The 18,265-nt window shown below is 40.6% G+C and overlaps 1 protein-coding gene across 1 annotated transcript in view; it reads left to right on the top strand.

The window, feature by feature from the left end:
- The window catches only part of FMN2 (formin 2), a 239,287-nt gene that overhangs the window by 70,908 nt on the left and 150,114 nt on the right, over positions 1–18,265 (top strand). The window contains exons 5-6 of the mRNA XM_077812174.1: positions 14,657–16,362; positions 17,493–17,637. Of these exons, the coding sequence (XP_077668300.1) occupies positions 14,657–16,362; positions 17,493–17,637 (1,851 nt within the window). The remainder of the gene's footprint in view (positions 1–14,656; positions 16,363–17,492; positions 17,638–18,265) is intronic.

Below are 18,265 nucleotides of genomic sequence, written 5' to 3' on the forward strand. Positions count from 1 at the left end.
ATAAGTTTATATCCAAATAGCTTTTTGTCAAGAAACATATATGCTTTAGTCTGGCCAAAACAGTCCCTTGAAATTCAGGGAAGGGTGGTCCTTGGATTGAACAGCTTGTTTGAGGATGGGTTATGTCTGCTGAGTAGTGGTTCCCCACTTGTGGGATCAGCCCCTGAGGCTGATGGAAGATCTCTCTGGGGAGGGAAACAGTTCCAGCTGCGTGTGACCAGCAACAAAGATGGTGAGGAAAATAAACTCAATGGATGCCCCCACAGCTGCCCCTGTATGATTGTCTCTCATAAGATGGGTGATGTGCTGTCGGTGAGTGGATAAGCAGCTAGAGAGTCCAGCAGAGACTGGAGGAGAGGAGAGGGGCGTGTGTGTATGTGTGCGCACATGCATAGATGGGTTTACCAAACTCTTGTGCTCACTGCAGAAACTCTCCCAATCAGGGAGGATGAAGTGGGAAAGCACTATGTGAATAGTGGCTCTTTTTAAGCCGCTTGCTTGACTTCTAATCATGTTCCTCATTCAGCTGCTCAACCAGGAGACACCAAGAGGTTCCTGCTCCCTTCACTCCTTGCATGGATACCTCTGGTAAGTGGAGACGGGAGTGTGTGTGTGGAAACCACCAGCATATCTATTGGGACAGTTTGTCCCCTCAGAAAGCATGGTTACTACTGTGTAGATTGCAGAATATTACCCTGGAAGCAAGGTATAAAAGCCATGCTCAGAGTGGTCACCTAGATTTAATCGTCTGGTACTGGACTAAGAATGGAGTGAGACCGGCTGTCTTTTTGGAAAGAAAATATTCCATTGCTGATCTAACCGTTGCAACAGCCTTACTGATGAGGTCTTTCAGAGCAAGTACCTCTTCTGTGTCCTCAACAAATGGAACTAGATTTGGCATTCAGAGATTGAAAGGATTTTACTTTTCCAAAAATAGTGTTTCTCAGTGGCTCTGGAACAGTTTTTGGCTTGGGAATGCTGAGCTGCACCCCTCTTAGCCCTGTCTGTGCCCCCACACCACCCCCTAGAGCTGGGGCTGGGAGTAGGACCATGGCTCCGGGAGGGGGGACATGGATAGGGGTAAGGAGGCGGAGGATGTAGTCACAGCTGGGGTGGGTATGGAGCCACAGGCATGGGGCTGGCGGCTGGTGGCCGGGATGCCAGGCGCAAAACATGGGGGTGCTGCAGCACACCCTCCCACAAATATGGTGTTTAGGTGTGAACTAAAGAGCCCTGGAAACTAAAACAACAGATCTACAGCTGTGCCACAGGCAGCCCAGTAGCAATTCAAGCTTCTCCACAGCACCATGCCAATGTCCATCAATCCCAACCTGGAAATGATTACCTCCAATTGCTCTGTACTGTGCCGAGTGAGACACTGTAACTTTAGTGTTGTGTTTTTAACTATTAAACCCTGTTTTGCCTTCCTCATGAACAGAATAAAGCCAAGTTTTGCTAAAAAAAAAAAAAATACAGATGTTTACACTCTAACTTTAGATCAAATAGATTATGTCAAAGTTGGTCTACTCAACCCTGGGGCTGAGGGAGCGTGAGTATTTATACCCAGGTGTACAGCTTTCTTTTTAGATTTAATAACAACCGCCCTGCTTAGTCAAAAATTGACAGAAAGGAAAGAAGCACTCAATGTGACTCAGTGGATTGCACAGACCCAACAACAGCCGCTACTGGAAGATTCACAGGAATGATTGAAATCCAAAGCCCTCGCTTAGCTAGCAACAACAGCAGCATCATAGCCAGGCAGGTAGCCTCCTTGCAGATGGCAACTATCTGGATTAATATCTAGTGTGGGCCTTAAGGTTCTCTGGCTGGATGTTCAGTTTATGTCCATCACTGAAGATCTGTCTGTAAAGATGGATCTAACCTTCCTAAAGTATAATCTCAGGACTTTATAGAATGTATCTAATTGGGTCTTTATTTTTAGATACTCAGCAAAAGTCTTGCTCTTATTTTCACAGTAATTTCCAATTTCAGAAGTAACTATATATTTCCTTAATTAGGGCTAGCGTCCACTCTTCAGGTTTTAGTCTCATTTTCTGTATAGCTTATAAAGTTTGTTGAGAAATTCTTGCAAATATTTCATGTTTTACAAGTCTAGAAGGCAAATGGATCAAACTTGTCTTTTATACTTTTTAAGAGAATACGTTAAAGATGCCCCTTTAGAATCTTTTACTTCCACAAGCTGATTCCCCAAGAAAATTTACATAGAGGGAGAGGGATTGGAAAACAGCAGTCGATGAGAGATTACTTCTTCTCCCATGTTGTCAGTACCTGAATGTTGCAATTGATCTATTGGTTTCTGCTAATGCCAGGATTTGTAAGGGGCCTTAAATGGAAAAATAAAAGCAAGTAACACAGACAAGTCAGAAATAAGGGGGGCCAGCATCCTGAAGTGTCCCTTTTCAGCCACTAGATGGCAATTATGTATCTTAACATGGGAAGTGCAGAGAATTTGCAGGTGGTTCCCAGCAGAACTCTTAAGGTACTTCTCAATGTGAATAAATATATATTTATCTGATTCAGACAATAGTGTGTGGGTTAGCACTGTAGCCTTGGAAAAAACAACAGCATCTAGTGTGTGTAACCCGACTAAGACCTAAATGGGAATTGGAACATTTCTCAAAGTTTAAGAATAAACTAAGTCCTAAAAAATAAAAACTCCGAAGACTTTAAATCTTTTGAAAGCTCTACCTTGTTGCCCACCCTCGTTCTGCACCACTCCCGGAAGTGGCTGGCACATCCCTGCAGCCCCAAAGAGGGAGCGGGGGTCTCCACATGCTGCCCTGCCCTGAGCAAGGACTCCACAGCTCCCATTGATTGGGAACTGTGGCCAATGGGAACTGCAGGGGTGGTGCCTGTGGGCAGTGATGCGTGGAGACCACCGCCTGGGAGCCGCTGTCAGAGGGGTGTGCGGTTTGCTTTCGGGAGCCACCCTAGGTAAGCGCCGCCCCCCTCCCACACCCCAACCCCCTGCTCCAGCCCAGAGCCCACAGCCAAATTCCATCCCAAAGCCCAAACCCTCACCCCTCCAGCACCCAAACTCCCTACCTGAGCCTGCACCCCAACCCCCAGCCCAGAGCTTGCACCCAGCACCCAAACTCCCTCCCAGAGCCTTAGGCAGGTGTGTGTGTGGGGGGGTGAGGCGGCAGGAATTGGTCCCGGTCTGGGCACCACCACCACCAAAAATTATACAAACCTGATGCCCATCTAGCACCATTTCTGGCCAATTAATAGAGATAATTGGAGTACAAATAGTGGACTCAATTTTTCTTTTCTTTTCCCTCCCTTTTTCCATTTGTCCACTATTTAAAAAAAAAAAAAAAACAAGGAGGGGTGGGAAACAAAAAATAAAAAATTATTCAGTTTAAAAAAAAAACATTTTTTGACCGAACAGATGTTTAAAAAAATTCAGCAGATTAACTGAATGAGGGCACAGTTGCTTCTCAATAGTTGAATTGTTAGGAGAGGCAAGGCAGGGTTAGAGAAAAGTGAGTTTTGTTACCCACAGTTTTGGGGATTGTTGATTTCTCCATCGTGGCTTTGCCCCTCTTGCCATTGTATAGAACAAGGAAGATTTTTAGGAAGGTAGAGGGAATGGTAATGCTGCCCTGCTGAGGGAGAGTTAGGAATGCATCATATAATTAGGTCCATGCCAGTAGGATTCAAAATACAATTTTTGTGCGTCTGACATTTCCTTTTATGCTGTTTGGAGAGTTTGTCTCCTAAACAATGAATGAATGCATTTTGCATTAGGGTTGGTTGAAAATTTTCTGACGGAAGGTTTTATTTTTTTTTCTTCCCCCCCACCCCCTCCAAGCTGAAAATGCCAATTCTACAAAATCAAAACATACTGCGGGAAAGTATCTAGTTTGATGAATTTTTGTTTTGAAAAAAATCTCAAAGAATTTTGTTTCAATAATGTTGAAACATTTCATTTTGAATTGATTTTGTTTTGACTTTCTTATTTTGAAACTACTCTTTTGTTTCAACTTCTTTTTATATTTTTTATAATATAATATGGAAGTTTAAATGTAATTTGGTCAAGTGTTTGCTGATGCACAGTTATCCGTCCCCTCCACACGCACCCCCAATGAGCTGCTCATAACATTTTCAGATTCTTGTAACTTTTTTTTTTTGATGCAGAGCTCATAAATATGGGGAATTTGAGCAGTGAGTTGGAGTGTGTGCGCACGGTGGACGGGTTGGAGAAGTGCAGGAAGTGTGGATGTGGGGAGGGTGGAGGATAGAGGCTCTGCCCCTTTGCCAGTTTGCCCCATAGGGCATATGTGCTCATTGTGATTGCCCCCCAAATGAAATATTTTGAAATTGTGTTTCTCACAAAATACAGTTACTTTTTTGTTCCAATTCAGAACAAAAGCCAAATTTCAAAATCTTGGAATTTCCTGTGGGACGAAAATTCGAGTTTTGCTCAGCTCTACATAGTCTGTACATTCCTGTCTATTGCAGCATGTATTAATCACTGACACTATTAATAGGTGAATGCAATATTTTTCAAATTACATTTCTAAATGAAGAAAACCAGTAAGAGCTTCCCATAGAGAAACTGTAAACTGTTAAACTGCTGATCTAAATGTGGATTTTCTCACTTGTTGGAAAGAGGGGGTGGAAATGAAAGGAGCTAGTATATGTTCACCACTGCCATTTAAAAAATGTTTTAGCATAGTGATCTATATGAAGTCCTCTGTATTCAATTATAGCTATGATTACCTTTACAAAAACAATCTATTGGTTTTTTGAATGAATCATAAAAAATAAGTTTTCTGTTATAGCAATTGCATACACCTAATTTGAGGTCCCAGTGAATTCTAGGGTAAAAACGAAAGTTCCATAAAATGCTCTTCAAAGAATGCTTGTTCCCTGAAAGAAAATTCTTCTGAGCACGTTTCTCTGGCAGAACAACCTGAACTGATCTCTGAATCTGGCTGCTACTGTCACCTAGTTTAACAGGATAGCCTAGAGCCAAATTTGGCCCAGAAGTGGGGCGCCTGATTCTTCTCTTGCCTGTATCAGTCTTCCACAGGGGTAACTTCATTTACGTTGTTGAAGATTCTAATGATTTCTGCCTAGCCATTTTCTTTGTAAAAATAAGTGCCTCACTAAATTTTAAGACGAATACAAATTATTCCATTGATTTACTGAGAAAAATCTAATAGGAAATGGTATTTAATTTATCCATGTCCATCCCCTTGGCATGTTTTCAACCTATACATTGAACTACAGAGTGAGAACCTAAAAGGAAGATTGACTAGTTGGTTTCATTTGTTTATAGTTAAATTCTAGTCTGTTTGTATTGTCCCAGATTAGAATTGCAAAATGTAAGCAAGGTAAATAGTTTAATAGAAAACACACTTAAATGGTCTTTTCATTTTAATAATTAAGCTGTTCATTGTAAGATAAGAGAACTTGTATGTAAAATATTTTCATTTAAATTAGCTTGACGGTATCCTTTTGAATATGCACATTGGTATAAAAACGACACCTAAAAAACTGGTAGGCTTTACCTTGCATGTAGCTGTATATTGAATAATATAACTAACTTCTACCTTTGATAATTTACCTTTCCCTTTAAAATGGCAAGTAAGGCTCTTTCAGACCCTCACACCAAAAAACTTTTGAGCCCCCATGGAGACCTAAATAAGGCTCATTTTCTTTGAATGACCTCATGGTCAATGATGCAAGACATATGGAGGCCTCTCTTTTCACTTCTAATATTGCCTTCCACCTCATCCTCTTCTTAGAATTGTTAGAGATACCTACCATCAACTCATCCTCAGGTTTGGTGATGGACAAATTTGCAGAGACATTGGAATCAGGGAACCAATTCTGCTCCACCAACCTTTGTCTACCTCTGGTTTTTCATAATATCAGGCTCACACTTCAGGGGTGTGAGAGAGTACCAAACCTCTCCTATATGGAAGGATAACCACATCATCACTGTAAATATTTCTTGATGCCTACTCCTGGTGCATAAGAATTTTCTAGCATGTTATGCCCCAAGTACCTTCCCATCTGACCTTTCCAGGCCACCAAACTCGTGGAGTGTCCCTCAGTGACTAAGGCTGTCCTGCCTGAGCCTGCTGACAACAAGCCTGAGACAATGGCCCCTTTTGGGGACTTCCTATGATTCTGTGGTCTCAGCAACATCCCTGACGACCGGAAATTGCGTATCCTCCTGAGCTTTCTATAGAGTTCTTGGCTCTGGTGTCTGAATGTCATAAACTCTGGTCAGTTACCCAACATGAGGGAAAGTCAACTCTTCAAACTCCTCAACAATTTCTTCTGCAACTCAATGCTGGAGCTCCAGGAGGAGAAATTAAAGCAGGGTAGTGGGCTCCCCACATGTAGGCTGTCTCAACCCACCCAGTTTAGAAGAAGAGGCTCTAGTCATTAATGGCTAGGAAAATCATTCCTAACAGAAAATAAATTAACCTGTGGATAGTAAGACCATATATTAAAAGCAATACAAGAAACATGCCTGTACCATTCTTAATACATACAAAATGGAATAACCCTCCACAAACTGAGCTACAAAGTCTATTTTGCCAGTCTTTGGTCTATTTTTAGGTAGGCCAACATCTTCAGAAGGGGGCTGCCTAAAATAGAACCAAAGACGGGCAAAAGAGACTATCTGTGTGTAGCCCAACTTGTGGAGGGTCATCTCTTTTGTCAAGTGTGCCAAAATGTTAATGTCTATGGCAGCTCAAACTCTGCTATATTTCCATTCCCAGGGCAGGGTGGGTATGTTCTAACATTCTTATGATAAAAGCTTAGCCAAAATTTCTGGACTTCCCTAATCTAAAAACTCAATCTACATACCTACCTACATAGGACAAATTTACATAAAAGAAGCAAAGAAGGAAGATGACTTATGTAAATCACTGATTGAAATGGTCACCTCATAACAAGCAGGAAAGAAAACCAACAGGCCATATCTCCTGACCTTTTAAGAAGTCCTTCATCCTCAATCCATCTGCTCCACTAAGAGGCAGGACTACTGCACATTCACAGAGTGTTGGCAGAAGTAAGCATGGTATTGTTGCTTCATAAGCTAGAAGACTTAAGCTTTTCTAGCCCTATTGTGCCAGCCCCCTCTTTGGTCACTAGTAGAGCATCTGAGCTGGCAACAGTGAGCAATCTAAGGTTCTATGTTCAAATCTAGTACAGACTATCCTCTCCTTCCCCCACACCCATCCCATGTATGCACTCCCTTCTCATTGGAGTGGGTGACAAAGCAACTAAGGCAGTTTCCAGGACAATTAGGAACATATAGAAAAGGTGGGCACGCTACTGTGTTTCTAAGTCCACTGGTAGATCCCACCCTGTTTTCAAAACTCTTTACCGGCACCCAACTATATCAGATGAGCAGCCTCAAAGACTTAAGTTCTTCTTTATAAAGGATACTTCTTAGCAAAACCAAACCTAAGCAAAAACCCTCATTGGCATTCCTGTTCACTAACATTGCAAAAAACATTCCTTGTGCTATCTTGCAAAGGAGTACCATATCAGTGGAAGGTGGTAATGCTTGGCTTTTGTGTTGTCTCCGGGATGCTTAACGTGGTCGGGAGACAACTGATTCATCTAAGGTGTCTGGGGTTTAAAACAAACTAATTTGAGGTTCTTGATTGTAGCAGGGTTAGGAAAAATCCTAAAAGGACATTTCATTCACAATTAGTCAGAAGTTTAGGAGTGCTATTGGATTCCTCACTGATGCTAAGCTATTTTGCTTCATAAGCTAAACATCTGCAGGTAATGCTTTCAGCCATCTCTGGTTGGCTAAAGACTTTGTCCCCTCTTGGTAAATCATGATATGACCTCCGTTATTCATGCCTTTCCACCTAGCTGGAATATGGCATTGTGATATGCCTCGGCGTGAACCATCTTGTGCTTAGAAAACTCCAACCAATAGAGAGCTCTGCAACTCGTCTCCTCACCAACATGGGTTACCATGATCCCACTCCTGTTCTCCACTCTCCACACTGACTTTCCATAGAACATTGAGACACAGTCAAGGTCTCAGTTTTTATCTTCAAAATGCTCAATAGCCTGGGACTAAGATTGCCTAGTGCTCTGGGATGAAGACTGTGGTCAACAAAATCACTCCTCTGGTAGTAAAGAACAAAGGTAAAGCTCATATGTGCCAGAGATAGCTTTTTTTGGTGGGGTGAGCCTGAGACTGTGGAATGACCTCCCTCAGGAGCTAAGGACCGTCACAAACCTCACCTCCTTTGGCTACAAAGGTCAGGTGGATTTCTTTGACCTTGCTTTCTCTAACAAACACATCTATGTTGCTATATTTACAAACAAAATCCTACCACAACTAAATTCTCCAATATTCACTCTACTCCCCCTTGGGAGAGGATGGGAGAACAAAACATGACATGCTAAGCTTGTTGCTTAATATACTACTGGAAGGTGCTCAGATACTAATGTGATAAACATGAGATAAGAACCTACATAGAATAGAGCATTCATGCAGTGTGGGGCTTATTTTGCTAATCACTGTTTAGGGTATAGCACTTGTCATATGTCACTGAGAATAAATAAATTCAAACTTCTCTATTTGGAAGGCTACCTTTTGGTGCTTGTACATATAGCTTCTATCAGACAGCACCATTATATCTTGTCTCACTAAACTAGGGGGAACAAGGCCAAAAAGGAGTATATTCTGATTGTTAAACATGTTTCAGAGACAGAAGAATGTAGTAGCAATTCCCTGTCCAGCAAACCGCCTTGAAACTCAGATTTTCATTTGTTACATCTGGGAACTACAGGGGTCACTATATTGAGAGCTCCTTGAATTGCAAGACTGAATTTCTTCACAAGGTTCACACACAGTGGGCAGGGATACTTTCTGTATCCTGTATAGGTCCTTTCAGTTCCTATAGTATATGATACCTGTTTTTATTCCCACCCCCTTTCAGTACAGGTAAATACAATGGAGAGGCCAGAAACGCACTTGTAGTTCCATCTATCCATAGTTCCACATAGACCTCTAGTTCTTGCTAGATTTCCGTGTAGTCTTGGGAAAATTAAACACAACGGCACACATAATGGGAAACTGGAGGGAGAGCCCTACAATTACAAGTCTTTGATGAAATGTCTGCTGTCAGGAAACTTTTAAAAATACAGGATTCAAAATCAGAAAGCACAAAAGAAAAACTATAATGCAATTTTATAAGCAATTCATTCTGTCAGCAACATTAGAACCAAAATTATTTTTGAGGAATTAAGTTTTAAGTAACTGATTGATCTAACTACTGAAGTAGCAGAGTAAATCTTCCACTGTTATTAGAACATTTACCTGTGTGCTAGTCTCTGTTTTTCCCAGGAATAACCAAAGTCTGGAGAGTATCTCCCTTCCCAAACCTGTGGAATGCTAATATATTAGGAGAAGAAAGATATTGTCTAGAAATTTGAGCAAGAGACTGGGAATCAGGCTTTCAGACAGTGACTTTTCCTGAAGCCAAGGGCAAAGTAGTCAGTTTCTAACTCACTGTCTCCAGCTGTAAAATAAGAATATATAATATATATATATATGTGTGTGTGTGTGTGTGTCACAAGGTGAGTGGGAGGATTAATTAAATAATATTTTGTAAGATGTTCTGAATATGAAAACAATTCAGTAAATGCCCACTAGTAGTGTATCTCATTTAATAGCATTCAACAACTCCAGCTGCAGCACTGGAGACTTAGCTGCTAAATACCATGTCTCCTTTCTTTATGCTGGGGCTGCAGGGCTCTCAGAATAGATGTTAAAACTTGTTAACCTTGGACCATTAGGGATCTGAGAAGTTATCAATTTTTCCTAACTGAAAGGACTAAAATGCATTGTAACCTTAAGCTGTGCTGTACTGTCACAGATAAGCAAGACCTGCAAGCCTGTCTTCTGTTTTGCCTGGAAAAATTTATTATTCTGTGGACAGAATGGTTAAAAAGAGTGCCTTCTTCCTGCAAACCTAGTAGAACCAATACAATAAAGTTCTGGATAAAATCCCAAATGAAAAATGTCGGCTTAGTGTCTAATTATGGATCTCACTCAGAGTCAACTTCATCTGGAACATGAAGTAACAAACTGCTGGAGTCTCAGAGGTGGACAAATGCAGCTTGGCGGCTTTTAGTCTCTGACACTAGAAACCTGTTAATTTCCAAAAGTAGAAAGTAATGTGTCTTTATTCTTGAAATATTACAGATTATCTTTGATTTAAGAATGGTAGTTTATATTCAGAGGCTAAAGGTACATTATTTTCTCTCCCTCGAATTCTATATCTCAGGGAATGTATATTAATGTGCATACATACTTATTTTCTTCTTCCCTATTCTTGAATCATACATAACCCATTTTTCCTGGATAAAGTGAGGCTTAAGCTTCCACCTTTCTTTCTTCCTTTACAGAAAGAAGACTCCCTCAAAGTACCCATGTCCTGGGTAAGAAGTCTAAGCAAGACAGAGGTCCCTCAAACATCTTTTTAAGCCACACAGTATTTTGCTGTGGAGTTGTCCTTTGGACTTTAATGTGGACCTTTCTCATGATCAGTCTTTTACCTGGGCAAACCTTTCAGGTTCCTGGGAAGTGGCTTTCGTCTGTGTTTACATGTGCAGCAGAAAAATGTCTTCCTTTTCTGTTTCCGTGAACATTTAAAGTTTCATCAACCAATGCTTCTAATCTTTCTTGCCACTGAGGGATATTAAGAGCTTGCTGTGACTTACGCAAATCTTGGTTTAACTTCAGTGTATCTCATTCATAATAGTTTGCTGAGGGAAGGCAAACCCAAGGCATGGGGGAAGAACTCAAGTCTTTTTGCTGGGGGAAGGAGGGTTAAAGGAGCTTTGGGCTGTCATCTTAATGGGCAAGGTAAAAAAGTCTTTATTTACTTCAAACATACAGAAATGGCCAGTTCTAAAAGCAAAGGTGGTTTGATTTAACCTTTCTATGAATTATTGGACATAGAAATTAATGTAGTTATATTTTAGTTGTACTGAGCAGATCCTGATTATTTTTTTTAACTTACAGCAAAAGAACTGAAGGGAAGAGATCAATGATCATAACCAGACAAAATACATTGGCATTTCAAATTTGGGGCACCCTTTATGTGCCCCATATTTAAATGATCCCTAAGCATTTGGAATTTTTGGTTAGTATGAATGTTACAAAATTGAAAGGTATGAATGATTCAATGTTTTCTCTCTGGCTGAACTCACAGAAAGAATTCCAGTTTCCCCAATGAGGTTTTTAGATTTGATAAACTAAATTAATCTTTTAAGGACATTCTAGGAGATGTTTCAAAAACCAAATCAGTTTGTGTGTGGAAGGTCATTGTCTTGTTTTTCTTGAAACAATCCTTTCATCGCCTGAAAAAATTAACTGAGGCAAGATGTCCCAGCTTGAGACAAATCTTGGAAAACATTTGGGTGTTAAAGTAAATGATTCCAAATACTATATAGTCAAAGCATAAAAATACTGTTTTCCTCAATAAATATAATTGGTATAAGTCTCTTTGGACACACAAATGTTTTCCAAGATTTGTCTCAAGCTATGACATCTTTTCTCAGTTAATTTTTTCAGGCATCTCTGAGACCCTAATAGACTGAAACATTAAGAACTCGACAAGAAATCCACTCCCTCCTTCCTTATTATGTAACCTCCTATCTCAAAAGACTGCTAAAATAAACTACAAAATGATGGAATGCAGTTCTGCTTCACCTTCATGTGAAGACCACCTCCACTGAGCTACCCATTTTTGTTTGCCTTTGGAGTAATTGCTTAACACATCTCTTAATTGCTCTATGACTTTTTTTTTTTTAAATGTGATCATGAAGCTTTAAAATTCCTATTTTCTTGCAATGGATTTTCAGCCCCATAGGATGAATTCCACTGTGTAACATTGAGTTCCAGTGCCTTCCTGCAGGTCAAGACGAATTTTCAGTTTCAAGGACTATATTTTGTTCATGGATATGGTAACATGTTAAAAAGCAGACTAAGTGGCCCTTTGTTCTGAATTAATATTAACAGTGGTAATTCTTCACCAACAGATTAATCATTGCCATATTAAATATTCTTAGAGCATTAGCTTCAAGTAAAATGGATCAAATTAATCTCTGGTGTAATTCTATTGACTTAAATAGGTTTATGGCAGGGATGTAATTTCTCCTTTAGATACAAATTAGAAGGCTATATCTTTAATTTTTTTTTATTATTTAAACATTATAAAAAAGTTAAGTGGCAGCCAGTGAATATTACGATGGCTGAAAGTGGATGGTCATATTTCTCAAGTGAATTCTGAAGAGTTGATGTTTGAATTTGTATAGGTATTTTGTATGTATAAATAGTCCTAGTCCGTATGTATTTTATTTTTATTTTTGAGAAATTGATCTTAATGTACAAACACCAGAATAATGGGGATGGATGAAGTTTTGTAATATTCTTTTCATCATACTTACACATTCTAATCCAAAATGTTTGTCCTTTATATTATAATAAAGTTTTTCAACAAAAATGTTGCTAATAAAATGGATTGAATTTTAATGGGATGTATAATAAAAAAGGTACCAGCAGAATATCCTGTAACTGAAGCTGAAGCAATAGGCAAAGCTATCTTTTAGCCTTTCTTTCCAGGTTACTGTTTAAAGCACTATGTAGTTGTTGGCTGAGCAGCCAGTAACTAGCACCCACCTCTAGACAAATATATGGCCACCCAGTCCCTGCTTTAACTTGTTACCTACACATTAAAATCTGATAGGGAGAACCGTTTGCCAGTATTCATAATTTTAGATCCAAATGACTCTTCAGACTTTCTGTGAGACCGAGCATTGTAACTTGATGTAAATTGCTTCGAGTAGAGAGCAATCTGAGTTAGTCGCTTGTTACTATTTCATTTTAGTGAATGCTTTAGGAGACCTGGGAAATCCCAAGATAAACACATGCCTGAAATGTTGTGTTCAGAAAACAACTCGGTAGAAACTATTTTAGTAAGCTATGAATATATCATTACTGGTAGTGAGAACTTTGCTTACAACAAAGAAAGCTGTTTTTTAAAATATATTCTTGTGTCATGTATGAGATGACAAGCATAATGTTCAGGACTGGGAGACAAGTAAAGGCTAATACTCTGTTAGCTATTGGGCATTCATTTACAGATGCTTCTATGGTACTCCTCACCATTGTGTCTGAGGTCAGTAACTCTCAAACGTTCTTGGATGAAGCCTGAATTTCACCTGTGAGGCTTACCATTTTACAGAAGGGAGACAAAAGGCACAAAAAGGTTGTAACTTGCCGAAGGTCACCAAGGAAATCTGTAGCAGAGAATGGAAAAATAAACCCCACATCTCCTGAATGTGTGCAGAACAGACTGTAAAACACAATCTACCTTACTGACTCCCTGTTGTTGTTCTGTTGTCCCAGTCAAGAGAGGATACCATTAAAAAAATCCTTAACATTTAATGAAGTACAGCAGTGGGGAAAAAAATATTCAACTTTAGCATTCCTGTTCCCTTAAATCTCTATCTGGGAACATTTGTATTGAAATGCTTCAGAATTTCTGATGTATCTATTGCCTGATTAGCTTCTTGAATTGTGGTCCTGATAAAGCACCAGTCATTACTATTCACTATCCCTGGGCTACATTGTTTCCTTGTGATGCGTTTTGATAAAGCACATCTCCATTTAAACAGAACACACTCCATTACTGGTATTTATTTAGGAACATAGGAATTGGCATATTGAATAGTCCATATATTCCAGTAATCTGTTTCCAACAGTACTAGATGCTTCAGAGGAAACTGCAAGAAGCTTCAAAGTTGGCAATTAGGGAATAACCGTCTCATAAAGGAAGCTTCTCCCTAATCCCTCTTTGTTAGTGGTTGTTTTATGCCCTTAAACATAGCAGTTTTGATGCTTTCTGAACTTGGGGAGAAGAAGTAGCTCCTAATTTTCTTATTTCTTGTCATTTTTCTTTCCAATTAGTTATGGTTCTACTAGCTCAAATACTATGCTGTGTAGTTTACTGTATTCAACATGCAGGACTTTCTGCCATCATAACTTTGCCATGTACACCAATATGATTGCATTCTTTTAAAAATTGGTTCCATATTGTTTTCTTTTATCCATTCTTGGGTGAATAAGGCCTGGGCTAGTTTAGCATGTATTCAAATGTAACATTTGGTCATTCACCCCGTCTATCATGTACAGTAATAGTGTACTAAAGAAATACTTAAAATGTTTTCAGTCATTACTGAAAATTTGTGCAAATTTAAGTATTTGTATAACTCTTCTATTACATCTAACCATAAAAAGAGAGTTGCAGTACTTTTAATCCACTGCTCTGCGGTTCTTTGTCCATCTTTGGAAAGCAGTACTATAGACAGGAGAATAACATCACAATATAAAGAACACACGTGCTGATGAAGTCATTATAATCACTAATTATAGTGTGAGTGCCTAAACTAATTTCCATAGTAGGTTGTACCTGGGAATATGGTGTCTCCATTCTTACAGAGTGTAGAAGCAAATTGCTTTCTCTAGCAGTGGATGGTGCTAATCCGTATTTAGCTTCACTGCCCATGTGTGCTGATAACGGTTATCTCCTCTTTCTGTGTGTTGATTTATTTTTTCTTTTTGAAGGATGATTTCGAGTTGAAATCTGAGGAGCGTGCTAATGTAATTCAGCAGCTGGAACAAACCATCGAGGATCTGAGGACCAAAATCGCAGAACTGGAGAAACAGTTCCCAGCCCCAACGGAGGCACAGATTCCTTGCAGAGACCAAGAGAGTGAGAGTGGACACCCAGTTTGTGGGGAACGTGGTAATGTGGATCTTCAAACAGATGAAGAGAATGTTCTACCCAAAACAGTTTTACAAGTAAAATCAGTACAAACTTCACCAGTAGAAGATAGTTTTACACACTCAAAGCCTTCAGCCAACGCACTGCCACAGTCTCCTCCCCACCTGGAAGGGGATAAAATTGAACTGCCATCTCAGCCGTTGCCAACTTTTGAACTACATCCCACATATTGTTCTGAAGTATCTTTAATTCTGTCACCAAAACTAATCTCGACGCAGCTCGATGAAAGCCAGTCCACAGAAAGTACATCACAGCCACCTCGTGCAGGACCTGACATGGATCTATCCTCTTCTTTGTTTCAAGAAGTGACTGTATCGCCAGCTCCCCATCAGTCTCGAAGTACTGAGAGTGTGACTTGCAGTGATTGTTTCCCTTCTGTATCCTCTGAACCCACTTGTAGCATCCCACCCCCACTGCCTGGCACAGAACTATCTGTTCCCCTGCCTGGAGCAGGACGCTCTTCCTTCACATCACACTTGCCTGGTGCAGGTGTCCCATCCCCACCACCTTTGCCTGGTTCAGGACTTTTCTTGCCTTTGGCTGGCACAGCAGTGCCACCCCTGGGCTCCTCGTTGCCTGGCATAATTATGCCACCTCCTCTACCCCCACCTTTGCCTGATGGAGCGATGCCACTGCCTCCCGCTCCCCCATTTCTTCCATGTGCGGGAATCCCACCTCCAGCCCCTCCTCTGCCTGGGGCAGGAATACCTCCGGCCCCTCCTCTGCCTGGGGCGGGAATGCCCCCCCCTCCCCCGCCCCCTCCTTTGCCTAGTGCAAGAATCCCATGCCCACCTCCTTTGCCTGGTATGGGAATGCCTCCCCCACCCTCACCCCCTCCTTTGCCTGGTGCAAGTATCCCATGCCCACCTCCTTTGCCTGGTGCAGGAATGCCGCCCCCTCCCCCCACACTGCCTGGTGCAGGAATGCCGCCCCCTCCCCCACCACTGCCTGGTGCAGGAATGCCATGCCCACCTCCTTTGCCTGGTGTAGGAATGCCGCCCCCTCCCCCACCACTGCCTGGTGTAGGAATGCCGCCCCCTCCCCCCCCACTGCCTGGTGCAGGAATGCCGCCCCCTCCCCCACCACTGCCTGGTGCAGGAATGCCATGCCCACCTCCTTTGCCTGGTGTAGGAATGCCGCCCCCTCCCCCACCACTGCCTGGTGTAGGAATGCCGCCCCCTCCCCCACCACTGCCTGGTGTAGGAATGCCGCCCCCTCCCCCACCACTGCCTGGTGTAGGAATGCCGCCCCCTGCCCCTCCGCCGCCACCACATGGGGCAGCTCTTTCTCTTCCACCACCAGCCCAGGGAGGCTTCTTGCCAACTTTCGGCCTTCCACAAGTCTGTGGGGTTCTTCCTCCTCCATTACCAGTCGGTTTATTTGTACTGGGGATGAATCAGGATAAAGGGAGCAGGAAACATGCAATAGAACCTTCTCGACCCATGAAGCCTCTTTATTGGACAAGAATTCAGCTTCATAGTAAAAGGTAAAATATGTACAACGTGAAGATGGAGAATTTGTTTTTGTTCCAAGCGTGTTTCAATAACATGGGGTGAAATTAACTAAGTGCTTTAGTGTCTTATAAATAGTTCTTTACAACATACACATTTTCATATAATTGCAATTTTAATTTTAACTGCCATTTAAATAAAATGCTCATTGCATTTAGCATTTTGTATGTTAAAATTAAACTTAAACTGCTTATTACCCATGAAAGCTATTTTACAAAGGTAATATTTCAATACTGTCTTTATGAACTACAGAGAGCATATTAGTAAGAAGTGCTATTTCCCTCCCCCCCCCCCTTTTTTTATATAGAACAGGTCAGTGCAGAGGGGGAAAAATGTATATATTTGCGCTGTTTGAGAAATCTTTTAAAGAACCATTTTCTGGATAACTTTGGGCCTGATCCTATGGGGTTCTGTGGACCCTCAGCTCTCAATATGTGATACGTGTCAGGCATTTTGTGACTCAAATGTAAGTTGCTTGTACCTTTTTTCCTTTCCACCAGCACCAAGGTCCTGTCTCAAGCAACTTGCAAACTCAGGTAGTTTGAGTCTCCAAATGAATCCATGATATGCGCACACTCGCTCCCCATGTCTCCTACCTTATGATGTAAAAGGCCCACTTGCCTGTGACCCTCGTTGCTTGACGCTGCTCTGGCTGACATCAGATTTGTTGTTAATGTATTTCTCTGTTTTGCAGAATGCCCATTGTTTATGGAAATACTGATTTCATACTCATAGGGAAATACTAATTTTGATTTCAGTAATATTCTTCTCTCCCTGCCTATCATTTTCTTCACCTTCATATTTTTTGTCACTTAATAGTGGGTTTATCTTTTCTCAGCCCAAGCTTATTTCCAGTTCTGGTGTTTTTTTTTATATACTGAGCTAGTGATAACGCAAACTGTGTGGCACATGTGAATAGAAAGCAGTTTGAAGCATAACTGGGGTGTGGAGGACTTCAGATCCAAAATATAGTCTATTAAACTCCTGCTAATCCTGAAAGTAGCAGTCACTCAAAAATAATATTAACATTATTTTTCTTCATTCCACCATTTGTGACTATATTTAGTTTGACATTGCTCTACATAGGTCTTTTGCTTAACTTTAGAGATTCTAATGCTTCACTTGTGTGGGAAAAAATTGAAGAGCCTTCTATAGATTATCATGAGTTTGAAGAACTGTTTTCCAAAACAGCTGTTAAAGAGAGGAAGAAACCAATTTCAGACACCATCACAAAGACAAAGGCTAAACAAGTGAGTACTCTTCATTTCCCATGCTTTTGGGTCGGTATCTATCTACGCATACCTGGGCTGCAATAGGAAGCTGTGATGTATGGGGTTTGTTTGTTTGTTTGATTGTTTTTCAAACTGTTGTTCTGCATGGTGTTTACAAATATATAAAAAAGGAGAGTATGGGTAATAATTTTAGAAGCTAGCTACATTTACTAACTTCCTCTGTAGTCAAATGAAGCTATGTCCCTGTATTAATTGCTTTTAAAATCTTTACATGGTGTCTGGAAGTGGCTAGAACAAACCTAAAATAATAGCCAGAAACAAACCTCATAACTTTTATCCTGTGTCTGGGGGGAAAATAAGATATGCAAATATGATTAAATTGTACATTATAGTTGTGGTTGTTCCAGAGTACAGTTGACAGCTTTGTTTACTTACACACTTGTGAACTACACATACACATATGAAAGTTAATGGAACTAACAATTCTGACTTCAAAAACTCAGTGATTTCAAGGTTTAAACTAAGTTATGTTCCTAAAAGCATAGTTCTTCCTTTCCATTAAAATAGTGAGTTTCTGGGGAAAAAAAAAATTCTAACAGCACAGGTGAAATTTCAAGTATATGTATCTATCTCTATATAGTATCTA

The sequence above is a fragment of the Eretmochelys imbricata genome, chromosome 3 (assembly GCF_965152235.1).
Source record: "Eretmochelys imbricata isolate rEreImb1 chromosome 3, rEreImb1.hap1, whole genome shotgun sequence".
Taxonomy (NCBI): domain Eukaryota; kingdom Metazoa; phylum Chordata; order Testudines; family Cheloniidae; genus Eretmochelys; species Eretmochelys imbricata.